Source organism: Drosophila ananassae, chromosome 2L (assembly GCF_017639315.1).
Source record: "Drosophila ananassae strain 14024-0371.13 chromosome 2L, ASM1763931v2, whole genome shotgun sequence".
NCBI lineage: Eukaryota > Metazoa > Arthropoda > Insecta > Diptera > Drosophilidae > Drosophila > Drosophila ananassae.
Window position 1 is genome coordinate 3,200,264 of NC_057927.1, and position 15,717 is coordinate 3,215,980.

The 15,717-nt window shown below is 40.1% G+C and overlaps 1 protein-coding gene across 2 annotated transcripts in view; it reads right to left on the bottom strand.

Moving 5' to 3' along the window:
• The window catches only part of LOC6500074 (neuroligin-4, Y-linked), a 65,543-nt gene that overhangs the window by 7,915 nt on the left and 41,911 nt on the right, over window positions 1–15,717 (bottom strand). For both annotated transcript variants that reach the window (XM_014910886.2, XM_014910887.2), the window contains 2 exons: window positions 1,154–1,405; window positions 103–300 (listed from right to left, as the gene is read on the bottom strand). In XM_014910886.2, coding sequence (XP_014766372.1) covers window positions 103–300; window positions 1,154–1,405 — 450 coding nt within the window. The remainder of the gene's footprint in view (window positions 1–102; window positions 301–1,153; window positions 1,406–15,717) is intronic.

Here is a 15,717-nt window from a genome sequence, read left to right on the forward strand (position 1 = left end):
AAAATTAATAAAAACACAATTTTTTTCACTGCATGGTAACCAAGAGTGACACGAAATCGGGGATCAGGCACTGCAGAGGCAGTGGGATTTGCCGCCACTTACCCTCTGGCACTGCCATTGACGAGATGAGAAAGTGGACGCAGGCAGCACCGGTTCCGTGGCCGGCCAACGTGATGCTGTTGGGATCCCCGCCGAAGGCCGCTATGTTCTCCTTGAGCCAGTGCAGGGCGGCAATGATGTCCATCAGGCCGTAATTGGCCGGCAGCTTCGAGTAGCGGTCCGTGTTGGCATTCAAGAAGCCTGCAAATAGTTGTCGAGTTTTTCCGCACTTAATCAGCAGTTTTTCTTGTGCGCTTGATTGGCTCGCTCGCGAAAATGGAAATTTAATCGATTCGCCGTGCACCCGTGCAGTAAGTCAGTCAGTCAGTCAGCCAGTCAGTCATTCAGTCAGTCTGTGAGGCTCATTGCCTATTTAAAATGTCAAACGCAACTCTTTTTTTCCCTTCCCTTCGGCGGGTAAAAATGTGCAAAGTCACGCGTGCAAATCATGATGTCAGCACTTCCGTTTCCTCTGCAACAACAGCTTTTTGAGTGAGGAGAGGGAGGGGGCAGAGGCGCGAGAGTTGGCGCCAAATGGGGTCACACTAATTTCGTCTGTGCATTTGAAAGTGTTTGGACAAAGCACAGTGGGACAAGATATACGAGGGTAGAACGAAATTTTTTTTTTAAATAAATAACTTTCTAAGTCTCTCCTATGGCCATATTTGTAAAGTTTTTTCTACAATATTTTCACTTTTATTTACTTTTTTCTCTACTGAATCTTATACCACTGTGCTGCTGCTAAATTTTGCGCCAGACTGTAACTAAATTAGTTAGATTATGGAATAAATGTTCGCCTCTTCGCTGCTGCAGTTGTTACGGCTGCCTCAATGGGTGTTGCTGCTCCTGTTGTCGGCGGAAGTGCAGTGGATGTTGCACTGGATGTTGAAGAGGCACGTTCGCTTCATTGCACTGACCTCACTCGCTGTGTTTCCGAAGCGTCGGTCTGGCCGCCCATTCGAATGTCCGTTTTCCCGGCTTTTTGAGCCCGTCCTCCCGGTCATGCACTCGGCATATCAATTAGCATTAGGATTTGAGTGTGCCAAGCACTTACCGAGCACTCCGAGGCGATAATTTATGGTTACCACCAATATTTGTCCATAGCTGGCCAGCACGGATCCGTCGTAGGGATTGCCGCTGTTCCACTCATAGGACTCGCCGTGGACAAACACCAGCACAGGATACTTGGCAGGACCTCCGCCGCCTGACGAGGACGAAGATGAGGAGGAACTGCCACTATTTCCTCCCGATGTCGATGATCCCGAGGATGAGGAGGAAGAGCTGCTCGAAGAGTCACGCGAACCAACTGTAAAATACACACAAAGAAATTTGTATTTATAAGAAAGTTGTATTCTTTCACAAATAAAAACTAATTCAATTTTGCAAGTGTTAATTGAAAAAAACTGTAGTCAATAAGAGAAATAATGGGTTCATCATGCATTTAATTTAAAATCTTTTCTTAAGGACAGTGTAGAAATGGAAAAGGAATTGTTAATTGGCAGCTGGTTTCTTGGAGGAAACGATGGAGGTAAAATGTATAATGGGAACCAGAAATTGATTGTCTTTCCGCAGGAATTTCTAAGGAATAATGCGAGTCCACAAAGAAGGAAGTAATTGCGGAAGGAGGTATTCGTCGATTTGACTCTTAAGCCGTCAGTCGAGAAGCCAAAACCATTAATCAGCCGAACGAAGAAAATACGTAAACAAGGCGTTGAATCAGACCGCTTCTATTGACTCCAATTTGGGACAAATGAGCGTCTAAGCCTCCAAAATAGGCAAATTACACGTAAACAACTCTTTTCCTGCCCGGCGTGTTGAAAGCCCAAAGTCATCGATGGCTCTTCTGGTCTAGTGTGTCCTAATCGGAACGGACACGTTTTCCAGCTTAGGATACTTGTGTGTAAAAGAGCTTTTTTCTCATCACGGGGATATGGACACGCAATCAGGCCATGGAGTGATCCCTTTTTGCTGACGTGGTAGTGTCTACCTTTGGGGCTTAGGCCCTCAAATGGTGTGAGCCACTAAAAAGGCCCATTTCAGGGGATTAAATTGAAAGAATATACTTTTCTTGAGGCAAGGAGTCTTTGGCTCTAGTTTAAAACTTTAAAGAGAGTTTCAGAGTTCCTAGAAACTACACAATTGAGGCTAAAGTTTAGCTTCTGGGTTTTTTTTTTTGGTAGATGTTTGTTAAGATGTTTCTTTAATGCAAACCCAAGCGAAACTAAACTTACTTCCGAGTAGAGAATACGAAATAGTTTGCAAAATGCAAACATAAATTTATCCATACAGTACAAGGAAACGGGCAAGGAAGCAAAGCTTGTGCAGCTGCATCTTTCGGGTAGATACATATCGCATGTATCTGAGCTAGTCAACATCAGACAACGCCCTCCGCCCTCCGCTCTCCGCTCTCCGCTCTCCACCATCCACCCACCATCCTCCCCTTTTCGTTCTTCGTTTCGAACAAAAGCCACAACAACAAGTACAACAAAAGCAATATGAACAGGGGTTTCTCGCCTGCTGCCCACATAGAAAGTTCTGTCCTGGAACAAAAGGACCTGCTTATCAAAGCGGAAAAAGAGTTGAGGAGAGGTCCGCTGGTGGGGGCTGAGCAGGCAGGGCAGGCTACGGCAGGGGGTCTGTTACCAAGAGTTAGAAGAAGTGGCGAAACGAGCACCGTATAAAGGCCAAAGGAGGAAAGCAAGTTACTGTGTCAGTGACTTTTATAAATAGCGCGAACAAAGACTGACTCGTGGCACGTGTGCGGACCACAGACAACGAGTCAGTGAATACGGGATGTTGGCGGAGACTCGCAGCGAGATACCCCTAGAAACCTGGCCGAAACCCCGTGAGGGCGTATCTATATGTGTTAATGTGTCACCAAATCGAAGCCAATGTCAATATCCATTTGAAAATCTCGGCTCGGTTTCACGCAGACCGTGTTTAACATCAAACATATTGAGCAAATTCAATCTGATCAAGCCGTAAGAGGAAAAAGATGTATAACTCTAGCCACCAAGCTCTCAGATGAGAGGTGAAGTTCTAATTTCCCCAAAAAAGTCTTGGTTTTGTCATTATAATAAAAAGGTCCGTTATTGTGGCACACGAACAATTTTCTAACTAATAATTTTTGTCTGTTTAGTTCGGCAATTACCCCACATAATTGCCAACATTTTCTATATTAATTCCTTTGGGAAAAGTTTTTAGCTGCAACAACCTATAAATTCTTGGACGGCCTCAAAAATTTCAGCCCTTCCAGTCATTACAGTAATTTGAGGCCAGAAAGGTTTTCGCAAATATATATAGAGAGGTCGGGTGGGTTGAAGGGGAAGCCACGTAACATGCAAACAGCATTTAAAACTTGTCGCCAAAACTTCCGGCCACCCTCACAAAAACCCGGCCAGAAAACTTTTGTTGTCTTTTCAACAAAAATGGCGACGTATTCGGTGTGCGAGTTTGCAAGTTGCAGTCCTCGGGGGAAGCTACTTACAGCAACCAGAGCAAAAGGAATTAAACTTTTATTACTGCCCTAAGAAGAAGTCAACACTTTACAGAGAAACCAACAAATTTGATGTCTTTAATTTTGTCAAATTTTTGTATAAATTCCTTTAAGGATTTTTTGTGGGTTTTTAATAAAATGTACCATTTGAAAATGTCTATCCACTATCATAACAAGCTAATACACTTAATGTATATTTTCCAGTGTCGTCAGAAACTCGTAGAAAGACCCAGACAGTCATAACTTTATAACACCCACGCCCATCGCCCTGCCTCAAAAAACTTGTACAATAGTTTTTGCTTGACGCTCGACAAAAGTTTGTCTCGCATAATTTCAGCAAATGTAAATATTTTGTACAAACGCGCAGACAAATATGTGTTTGCCGGAAAACTAATGCGACTTTCGGGGCCCTATGTCGGGCTTGTTAATAAGTTGAACATGTTTTAATTTACATGCTCACGATTTTTGCGACCAAAATTCTGGGCTAGAACTGTCGTTTGGCTTGCCATTTATTCGCAGCCGGCAAATCAGAATTTGGCTGTCAACTTTTTAGGCTTCAGACTCGGCTAAAAGTTGCCCCTGGGACTTGTCGTCTTTCCTAGAAGTGTCAACAGTTTTGGGTTATTTTGACTGGCATAAATTTAATCATGTTTGTAGCGTGTGGCAAATGTAATCTCTTTACAGGTCTTTCCTACCAGCTAATAGCTGATTACTTTCGGATGATTTCGGATTTGCAAAAATCTTTTAACTTTCCAACACAATATTATTTTTGCAATATTTAGCTCCCATTTGTTTGCAAACTTCACACATTTCACCGGTTTAAATGTCCTAATTTGTTATTGAAATTTATCAAAATTCTTTCTGTAAATAATCGCTTATTCAATTTCGATTCATTCACAAGGAAATGTTTACAATGCCATTATATCAATATTATGTTTGATTTTTTTACAAATTAAATTTAAAGCAGTATGTAAATATATCCTCATTGTTTCCATAGCTTTTTTGTGGGCATACATCAATTTCTTCAGCCCCTAAAAATAAACTTTCGTTGACAAACCACTCGAATATGTAGAGCAATTTGTTGATAATAAAGTTGCTGGTATTGAAATACATTTTCAAGTATGCTCACACAACATTGTATTGCTTGTTTTATGGCACACTCTTTCACACCAGAAACGAACTCAATAAACAAAACAAAAACAAGAAACAAGCAGTAAACTAACAATAGCAGGAGTAGCAGAGGAAGCCCGAGTTTTGAAAACAGCCTTCAGCAACCAAAAACTAGGTGAAATCAATATCCTCAACTCATTTTGCTTGGCCTGCCGGCAGCCGCATTGTCGTCGTCCTTTCCCTGGGTAAAAAAAATCCTTTTATTTCCTGTTCCCCGAACAATGCTACTTGTGTTCGATGAAAGATGCTGCAAAAAAATCTAGTTCATTTCGTTTTATGGTAGTTGGAAAAATTTCATTTCGTTGAGCTTCAAGTTTAGTGTCGCCTTTGTTACGTTTGGAGTAGTTTTTCAAGTACAGTGAATGCTGGTCAAGTTCTTTTTAACAGTTCCGATAGGATTTCCTATTTTTCACCATTCCAAAAAATGCGTTATTATTAAATTATTAATTGCATTTCTAGGCTACTTAATTTTTCCCTTCAAAATTTGTTTCAGTTTTGATGCTTACTGTACTTATCCAAAGCTTGCTCCGCCACAGGTTAAGTTTAAAGTGTCTGTTCTACAAATTTCTGATCTCTTTCAATTTATTTCGGTGTGTATTTTGTGTGTCCTTTTGTTTTCCGCTTTTTATCGATTTAATAAATTACAGGGCCAGTCGGTTGGTTTGTGTGCGAGTCTTCAATTTAAGGTTCATTGCGCTTTCTGCTTCGAAAAATGTTTCGCTGGATCCGGTCTCCGATCCGGAGTTATCCAGGTGACACAGTTACGGTCACGTAAGTTTTCGTTTTCTATCATTATTTTTTCGACATTTTGCACTTTATGGCCAAGCTTCTGCTTCTTTTGACTCCTGAACTAAAGCTTTCCAATATATCCCGGCCTTAGGTGGTAAGTGCATTTTCAGTTTCGTAGTTTATTACTTTCGGTTGGGTTTTACCTCTGCCCACTTTTTTTATGATTTCGATTTAGCAAAACTTTTTCACTTCGACAAATTAATGGAAGTAGCTGGCCATATTTTTATGATTTTTAGCCCCTTCCAGTACATTAAATGGCTTCTTTACCAACTTCCTCGGTTATGACAGTTAAGTGATGTCGGCAGATTAGCACACACATGTTTGGGGCTTCGAAATTGAGAAACACATCAAGTTGTAAACTTTCCCCACATCAAACTCAATAAGTGAATTGAATAATTCAGTTAGTGAGCAACTTATAAATGGGAATTTCTGGTCGGTTATGCGGACCAGAAAGCGGAGCAGAATGCGGAATGTTTGACTAAAAATTTTTTGGCAAAAAGTCAATTGGTTCAAATGGCAATTGAAGTTCCTGCGGTCAGTTGTGTTGGTGAAAGAGAATGGGAACTGGGACGGGAAACTTGATTTTCCACTTAGTATTTGTCTCAAATTGCATGAGTGAGTAGGTAAATGTACTCGCCAATGCAAAAAGTCATTCAAACTTAAAGTTTGCTCGGCGGCAACTTTCCTACAAATTGTATGGGAACGGAAAGTTTTCGTATAGTTCCAAGCCACGCTCAAATGCTAAAGTTGAAATTCTAAATCCCTAGTACCAGCTGGAGGATGAAAGTCGGGCGGCAATTCATTCCTAAATGAGCCATCTAATCCGGAGTAATCTACGGCCCGATAATGTTAATAAACCCAGTGAAGGAGCTCTAGGGCTAAAATATATTGCACGTACTTGGAGAATATATTAGATGGAACCGCAGGAAACAAAGCAAAATGTCAAAAAGTGGTAGCAAGATGAAATTATGATTTCGTCATGCAAAATGCTGCTAAACACTCATAAATAAGTACATATATACTGGCAGACGGGGCACATAAAAGCTTATAAAAGATATATAAATGCGTCTGTGGGAGAGGGAAAGTATGAAGTTATCACGTGACTCCTTACGCACATTGCACGCCATAAATTACAAAGTACTTTGCCCGCCAAAACTCAATTTACATTCATGTATACGCAAACAAACACACTCGCAGTCGGCAACCCTGGCCAAAGGACACCCACACATCCTTGCCTCCGTGCTGTTTGCTTCCTTGCTGCTTGGCTGATAAGCCAAAAGTGAATAAGAAAAATGCGCAGGGAAATGCGAGGGAAAATGGCTGGGAAAGGGCACCCGGCACCCGCCATCCGACACTCGGCGAGTGTGAAGAAAAAATTGTTGCATTAAATTAGGCGGAGCAGAGCATCAAACGGAGAGTGGAAGCTTTACGATGCGTCACTTGCCTCATGCCACACTTAAATGCCGATAAATCATTAAAAGAAAAGTGAAGAGCATAGGACCGAAGGAGGCATGCCGAACCGAACCAAAGCGAGTCAAATGCAAATGGAAAATGTTCTTGCCAACTTTGCTTGATTTTTATTGTGCTTTGTTGCCATGCCTTGCTCTTCTTGTTGAACTTTTATAACCCACAAAATACGATTTTTATTGCGTTGGCCCCTTGGCATCGTCTGGCACTTCATAAAAATGTAAAATATTATGATGCCTCCGGACACGTTCACTCAAAGCGCATTGTGTGAGATCCTCCGGTTACACATATTAGCTATTGCCAAAAAAAAAAAGAAGAAAATCATATCGTAAAAGGCCTAAAATTTGCACCTTTTTTCAAATGGTAATTTCTGTTGAAAATGTCATCGGATATTTTACCGGGCGGAATCGTTTCCTTTAACGATGCACTTAGCCCCGGTCCATGTTACCTGAAACCACTCGGTCTACCATTTGCAAGCTAGTTAAACACAAGTACCGACTTAATGTAAGCCAACTCCGCACACGTTACGTATACGTAATAAATTGTACCTCCGGTTGGAGGGCCGGCCGATCGCAAACGGTTCGGAGCCTGAAGTCCGGAGTCTGGATCTGGTAGAGAAACCGAACCTGGCCACTTAATCTTAATGCTTTCTACCGCTTAACCCATGCATCAGCTTAATTCCGGCTTTAAACCAGCCAGCCGAGAAATTTGCATACGAGCGCACAGGTGTGTGAGTTTATTTTAACGAAACCAATATGCGGCAGACACATGACTTCTAAAAAAAATTGTGGTAAAACGAAAGCTTTATAAGAAGGGGCATGGCACTGCAAGAAATGACACTTACTTACAGAGTTCGATAATGGAATAATAGTATTAGGCCAATTGCAACAGGAAAATCTACGAACAGAACAAAATTCTAGGGATATAGAAATATAGACCTGTTTTTTAAACAAAAAATATATATTATAAAATTATGTTTTAACAAAAATGTCACAACATAAAACCATTTCTTAAAAGAAAATTATTACCGTGTAAAATTTCTGTTGTAAGAAGATAAGGGGCAGGATGGAAAAAGGGGAGAAAAATGTCTGGACCAGACGATGGGAGAATCGTTGTGGGTCTTGGCCCTGAATGTTGTTGCAAATTGAAATATGCAATTTGTCGTGAGAGATTTTGTGTGGCTTTGCCTCTGACTCTGACTGCATCCCGCAGTCATGCTGAGCTAGGTCCGCCATTTTTCCGACCTCCGCCTGCCGGCCCACTCCCTTTTCAATTTCAACGTATTATCGGTTAACAACATTATGTCAGCGTTCAGGCGTAAAACTGCTTAAGAAAATTGCAATGGAAAGGAGCTGGGAAAATGGCGAATAGAAATTGGTTGCTGGAGGTCGCTACGAAATCGAAGCGAGTGCTTCGCCGCCACCTTAATAGTTTTCTTTTTCTCATTTTCTGGACGCCCGTACAATTTATGATGATCAAGGGGGCGGAATGGGAATGAATGCGAATCTGCCACATAATTGCGTTCCAGTTACATTTTGTGCACAATTCGCGCACGCTCTTACTTTTCCGCATTGGTTGCCATTGCTGCTCAGTGCAACATCGTAAATGTGTCATACATTGTGCCCTGTACACCAGGGCGTATGCATAATGCGCTCCCTATTTACACTGGGGAGTTCTTCTTCTTCGTATTTTCTTCGCATTTTATGCTGCATTTTAACGACTCCGGTGAACTTTCTCTTTGTTGCGAGTCCGATGGAGAATTCCGCACATAATTGATGGTGTGCACATGGCAGGCTCATCAATAACTAACATGACGTATGCGTTCTAAACAAATAAGCAGAAAAACTCATCCATTCTCCTTCGTATGCGAGACGAAGCCAAGCATCATCAATATCCGCTAGATATGGCGAAAATTGTCAAAATATTAATGGCCATCAAGTAGTTGCCCTTGTTGTAGCAAATTTATGTCTATTGCTACAACTATTCGAAAGAATGTCTTCCCCTGCCTCTGTTTTTTCCAACGTTTTTTTCTCTACTTGGTCTTTACTTTTTGCCGCTCGGCCTCTTTGATTGATAAATTTACTTTTACGGCTGCCATTCTGCCGTTTATATCCGTATTCTTTTAGTGCAGGAGTGTGTGCCGGTTGTCTGTTGTTTGCTTGGCCATTTTCCGTTATGGCTTCGTTAGTAAATTATGGCCACTTCCGTTTTTGCTGTCTAATAAACTGAGCCGTCATATGTTGTGCGTAAGTATGTGTTGTAGCCACGGCTTACTTATGAGATTCCTGCCTGCCTTCCAGCCAACCAGACAGCTCTCTGCCAAAACTTCACTTTTGTTTGGCCACCGAAAACAAATTGACGTAAGTCGTGTGTAATTTATAATGAAATATTATATTCGCTCGTTTGGCAGTTAGGCAGTCAAGTGTGCTGAAGGTAATAAATGACAATGTGTGGTGTGATATCCCTCAATGGCCACCTCATTCGCCACCTTCTTGTATCCTTGTTTGCCATTGAGTGCTAGTGCAGGTTATTTTCGTAGGCAATTTAATCTGTGTCTTCCTGGAATCGGGGCTGGAAATCTTTAGATTAGATTTGACAGTTGACTTTGATTACCCAATCGATTAGGTCGATTTTGAAGTTCATAGAAATCTATTAGGAAATTGAAAGGCTAACGAGGACCAACACGTGTCCTTAATAAAGTCTATAAAAGATTGTCACTGTGGCTTGTGGGTTTTGGGCAAAAATAAAGAAATCTTTTGATCTCCTAAGAAAAGACCATTATACATCCATTGATTAGCCGCAAAGCTATCAAACGGCAATTTTGTTTCACTAAAAATAAGATAAGCTTGCGTGCAGCTGCTAATGCAAAGCGGCCAGGAAGTCTTAGCAATTTTTTTCCGCTACCAAAAATGCACAAGTCAACTGTTCATTTATCCGGCCGACTGGAGCCAACAGCTCTGATTTTTGTGGGTTTGTAAACATGCCGCTACAAATGCCAGCCACACAATGGGCCATGTGTCTAATGCACTGCTAGCATGCGAAATGGCAGTACGTATAACGCCCTGTAATTAGACTATGACACGCTAAGTGCACAAATCCAGGGAAATGTCTTGGCGGGAAATGCTTCAAATGCATGCAACGACTTGGACTTTGTACCATTTGCAAGTCTCTGTTTGTTTTAGTTTGGCACATTTTCTATTTCAATTTGCCAGCAGAAAAAGGAAACGTTTTTTTATTTCAATGTTCAAACAGAAAATTTGAACAGCTAAATTGACCTCGAGCGGACCAAGGTGGCGTAAGGAGCCAATTATGAACTTTGACTTATCAATTTCTTGGAAAATGGCAGCACACAGGCGAAACGGTCAAATTTCGTTGGTCACATTTAATGCGCAATTTAAATTCAATGCCTTGAATCCATTTTCTTTTTTGAGGAGCAGAAAAGTGAGTGTGTGTATAGGTTGGGTGGGTAGCCCACTTTCAAGGGTCAAGTGGCCATTGAAAAGGTGAACTGTTCGACCATTCTGCCGAGATGTGACAAATTTTTGATGCATATTTTATGCTTTGGCTTTGAACCGCCAAAGGCAGCCAGCGTGTGTGTTCTTGTGAGTCAGGGTTGATAAAACAAAAATACATATTTTAGGAGATGGCTCGGTAGTGGTGGCTGCCAACCAGGGCTTTTGAGTCATGTTAAAAATAAAGGCAACCGCTTTAAAAGCGCAATTTTCTGTGTCAATATTGAATATTTAAATTTCCATAAAAAGGCAATATAAATAAAAACAAGGGGTTTTATCCAGGCGTGGGTTCGAATCTAAAGTGCTCAGCAATATAAAACAAAACTTTGTGTAAAAGAGGCTTAAAGATACATAATATTTATTATATAAGAAGCCATACAACGCTGCCTAATTTCACAAAAGTTTGTTTAAATTTTACAGTCCAATAATCATTCGTATTGCACTTTAGCAGATCAATAGTTGTGAAATTATCGAAGCGCTGGCAAAAACAGACAAATGCAATAGATTTCTCTACAATATCCATTTAACAGTATTTTTATGGAAAAGTTTATGAATATTCTGCAAATATGAAAAACAAATTTAAAATCGCCATGTGACATTGTTTTATATCAGTGGAGAGACCGAATAAAAGTGTGGCATGGCGTGGGTTCCACCGAAAGTGTACGTACATGCCTGCACGCACACAAGCTCACATACGCATACACAGAAGAAACTCTCACAATGGCGGCCATCAACGGAGACTTTGCTTTTCATACATATTGTAGATTTATTGATAGCGCTCTTCGCTCACACAAACAAACAGACAGACACAAACGCACGAATACAACCACCTCCAAAATAATAGTACCAAAAATATATTTCCTAAAATGGATTTGAATAATTTTAGCAGACTTTAGGACAGATTGTAAGATTGTAAGAGAATTTGTATAAAGATGATTAAATCTTAAAAAATGTTTACGCACTTTGAATTAATTTTAACAAAAATATAAATGATGCCTTTTTCATTTAAGAAAACTAAAGTAAAAAAATAAAACCTTCGTTTTTCCCAATATTTTGCATAAAACTGTAACAATCAACATAAACGCTTTCAGTTAAAGTCAATATGCAGCCAAGCGCTTCGTTTATAACACAAAGTTGACAAAAGTTTCCGACGCCCTTTTTTCTGCCAGCCGGTTTTTCTGGTCGGTATTTATGGCTTTCCATCGTCACTTGTAGGTAGTTATTGCCGTAGTGGATAGATGCTGTTGGCAAGCCTAGGAAATTGCAATCGCAAGCAGCAAATACAATCAGCAACACAAACGCAGACACAGTCCCATCGGAGCAGCGACTATCCTTTCAAATATGTATCCATTCCGATGAAGGAGTAGCGCAAAATGAACGATTTGATGTAAAGGACGTACTATGTGCACTTGACGAGGGCTGATGGGAATCGATTTGTGGAGTCTTCTTTCAGAACTGATTGCAAAAAGAATGGATGCAAAAGCAGTTACTTATCACTAAGTAAAAACACTTGGGAAAACAATGGATATCAGTGGAATTAATTAAAGTCTAAGGCACTTTGATTGTTTAAGCTTTAAAGTAGCCCAGAACCACTATTGGTTGCTTTTGTGTTGTATTGCATTCACAAATCAAGGCAGTACTTTAAGATTATTTTTCCATGCAAATGCGGATGGAAAACTTTGAAAACTTTACACTAAATGATGAGCCGAGGCAGGGGAACATAATAAATGTAATTTGGAAATTTTCCGTTTCCCACTCCCTTGTTGCGTTTGGCAATTGTGCCTGGCATAAGAAAATGGGCAAAGTAACCTCATTTTGGTGCCTTGTCTCCATTTTCTTTCACTGCCTGCCTTGGCTTCTTTTTTTTTGGAACTCCCCCAACCCGGAAAATCCAATACAACTGAAATTTCTGTTGAGGAAACTTTACTGGGAGCAGACAAAGTAAAAAGTTTACTTGCTTTTCCTTTCCTTTGTCTCATTCCCAGTTTTGTTTTAATTCGGCACAAGTAAAAAACCCCGTATATGGTTTCTATTTTTAGCAATTCATATACATAACTATTGTATTGGTTTTGCGTATGCGGGAAATAAGCTAAGAAGAAAACTTCATTTCCGTGTGTGATGAGAAAAACGCACCAAGCGGCTCTCGTTTCGATTTCCGCTTCCGCTGGGCAGACTGACTTGTGCCACTCTTTGCGTGTTGAAAGCGGCACGCATCCATTCACCCGTCAATTCCTTTCCCTCACTCCTCATTAATAATGTATTTGCGATGGGTTCGGCTTCCCTCTTCGATTGGGTTAGGCGATAAAGAGGGACGATTCGTTATAACCACACAAAAATTGATACACTGGGAAATCAAAAGGAAATCAAGGGCCTTTTTTTAATTAAAAACACAAAAAAAACTTTTTTTATAATAGTATGTTAAATTTGAATTAATGATAATTAATTGATCATCAGGAACAATGGGTAACCCATATAGAGTATTTCTTAAATTTCCATACTTCGTTATTTGAAATAATTTACCATAAACATGTTTTGGCTTTTTACATATTCGATGAAAGTTTCGATGAAACGATTGTTTTTTTTTGTCGAAAATTTGATTGGTTTATTGAACGCACATCCGATACCATAGACCATAGACACAAAGGAACAATTTCATTACGAATTCAGTTTCAATTCTGCCATGGATTTATGGTAACTGTGGATGCAATGGCTATGTGCGTCTATATTTGTGAAGTATACAAGGATAGGAAAAGGTCAGGAAAGTCGTTGGCATAAATATATTTCAATCGGTCAATGGGCAACAAAGCCTACTCATAATGCGCCATTAAGTGAGGCTCGAAGAAGTTAATCACATGGAAATGCTGGAGATTAGAAATTATGACATTCATTTTTCAGTTTGGCTCGGATCCGGATCCGGGTCCGAGTCCGGGGCAGGAGGTCCATTTCTCAATGGGCAAACAAAAGTCAGTTAAGCACAAAATATGGCCAACATTCAAACAGCTGATAAACTCGAAATCTACACACGAACGAGCAAAGCCCGATGAGGGTTTCCCACCCTGGGGGCGTGGGGCGAGTAAGAGGTCCAATGGACTTTGCCTTGAAAAGCGGCAAATCATGCTTAATGTGGCATTTGTATGTTTATTTTTTTATTTTTATATTTTCCTTTTACGCTCTTCTCCGGCGAGAACAAGTCCTGGACTTAAAAGAAATGCCAACGGACGCAGCAACAATAATAGCATAAAAAGGCAGCCAAATAAAATAAAATCAGACAGGATGAGATGAGAGAAAAGACGAGAAAAGGCCGAAATGAGGTACAAGGCCAATGGCAAGAAGCAAATAAAAACCACACAGGCGAGAAAGGACTTCACTAAGCAGCTGTGGTGGCCTAAAAAGAGAGAGGAAAGCTAAGATGATATAAATTTTATTGTCATGTCCAAGTAGATTAAACTAGCTGCATCCTGAGTCCCGGATTCCTTTTCTTCAAATCCCCTAAACGGAGCCCAAAAAAGTAGACTACAAAAAAGGCACAAGAGATTTATGTGCTTATGTGTGGGCCTGTGTGCGTGAGCTTCGTGTGTGGCCAATAAAAGTATATTTTCCACTTTTTATCTTGAATATTCATACATACGTTAAGAGGGACGGACGTTAAGTGGGTCCCGTGTTTACACTAAAATCTTTCATTATTTTGACGTTCGGCCTTGAATGGTATTGGCGGATAACAATTCACGATTACAAACGCGGGTTGTCTATTCGACGATACACTTCGACATGACGCGGCACAAATAAATCATGATTTATGTATCTAGGTGTTCCGTCTGACATTTGGGTAACCAAGAAAAAAAAAACGCAGGTCCAGCTCATTAAGTTAAACTGTCAAAAATTTACATATTTTTCGGGCTTTTCATTTTCAAAAGATTTATTACAACATTTCCAAGGGCTCCAATTGGTTGTGGCTTTTATCCCTCGTTTCGTTTACTCTTTACTGGTTTTGTTGGTTTAAAAAAGTTTTCGTTGTGTTTCGAGGCTGCTTATCCAATTATCAAAACCAGACATTTAATTTTCCCTTTGACTTGTGCCTGTCCCCTCGACAAATTGTTCGTTCAATTAGCTTTCCCTGAAGATGAGCACTGCACTCGAATATGTATATATACAATTGCCAATTCAATTTGGGGCCACGACTCAAGTTTTGGGCCAAAACAATTTATCATAATTTTACGAAAAAATAAACAAAAAAAAAGACGGAAAAGCCCTTCCAACCCGGCCAAATTGGTATCTTTCGGCCATCTGCCGTTGAAGACAAATTGCAGGTAAAATAAAAATTCTTTTATGCTCGAGTGAGTTTTTATTTACGTTAAGACTTCTATAGATACATAAATACTTTTCTTTATTTTTCATGGTCTTAAAGAAAAATATGACATTAAATAATTCGAATTTTTGAAAGTAATAGTATTGAAAGTTATAAAATATTTAATAAGTTTCAAGACAATAAGGAAGCTTAAATCATTATTTAAAAAAATTTTTAACTGAATTCGCATTTAATGGTATAGTCAGGACAATGTAACTTTATTAAATGAGAGTTATTTACTTAGAAATATATTAAGTATACGCCCACGAAACTGCAAGTTAATTGAATGCCAGCGGGCAAATCAAGCTAAATGTGTGACGATTGATGGACGACTGAGTGAATGGCAGAAGATCTGTGCCTGAAACTTATTACCACCGAACACTTTATTAAATTTAGCTCTTAACGCGCTGATAGACAATTAAATTTACTTCGATGGGTAGGTTACTCCCCAACTCCTCGACTGACAGGTGCCGTGTTGGTTTAGTTCGAGTTGGTTAAGGCTTCCAACTGCTAACCGACTGCCACTGATGGCTCCCATTAAGCCAGGATTCCCCAGACCCGATTCCCGAGGGCCAGTACTACTCCTTTGGGTTTTAATTAAAATGTAATTTACTACCATGTTGAAGTGGGGAGGAGACTACAGTTCAGTTTGCTGCCGATGCATTTCGTAGGAGGTGAGCGACTTGACTGACGCACAGATATCTGGATAGACAGCTGAATAGACTGAAACTCCGAACGTTGCAATGTCCATGTGAAAGAACCATTTTATGAAGTTTTGTATCGAGAATTTGTACGTAATTGGAAAATTTAATTGTTTAATATTTTGTTAATGTAAAGAT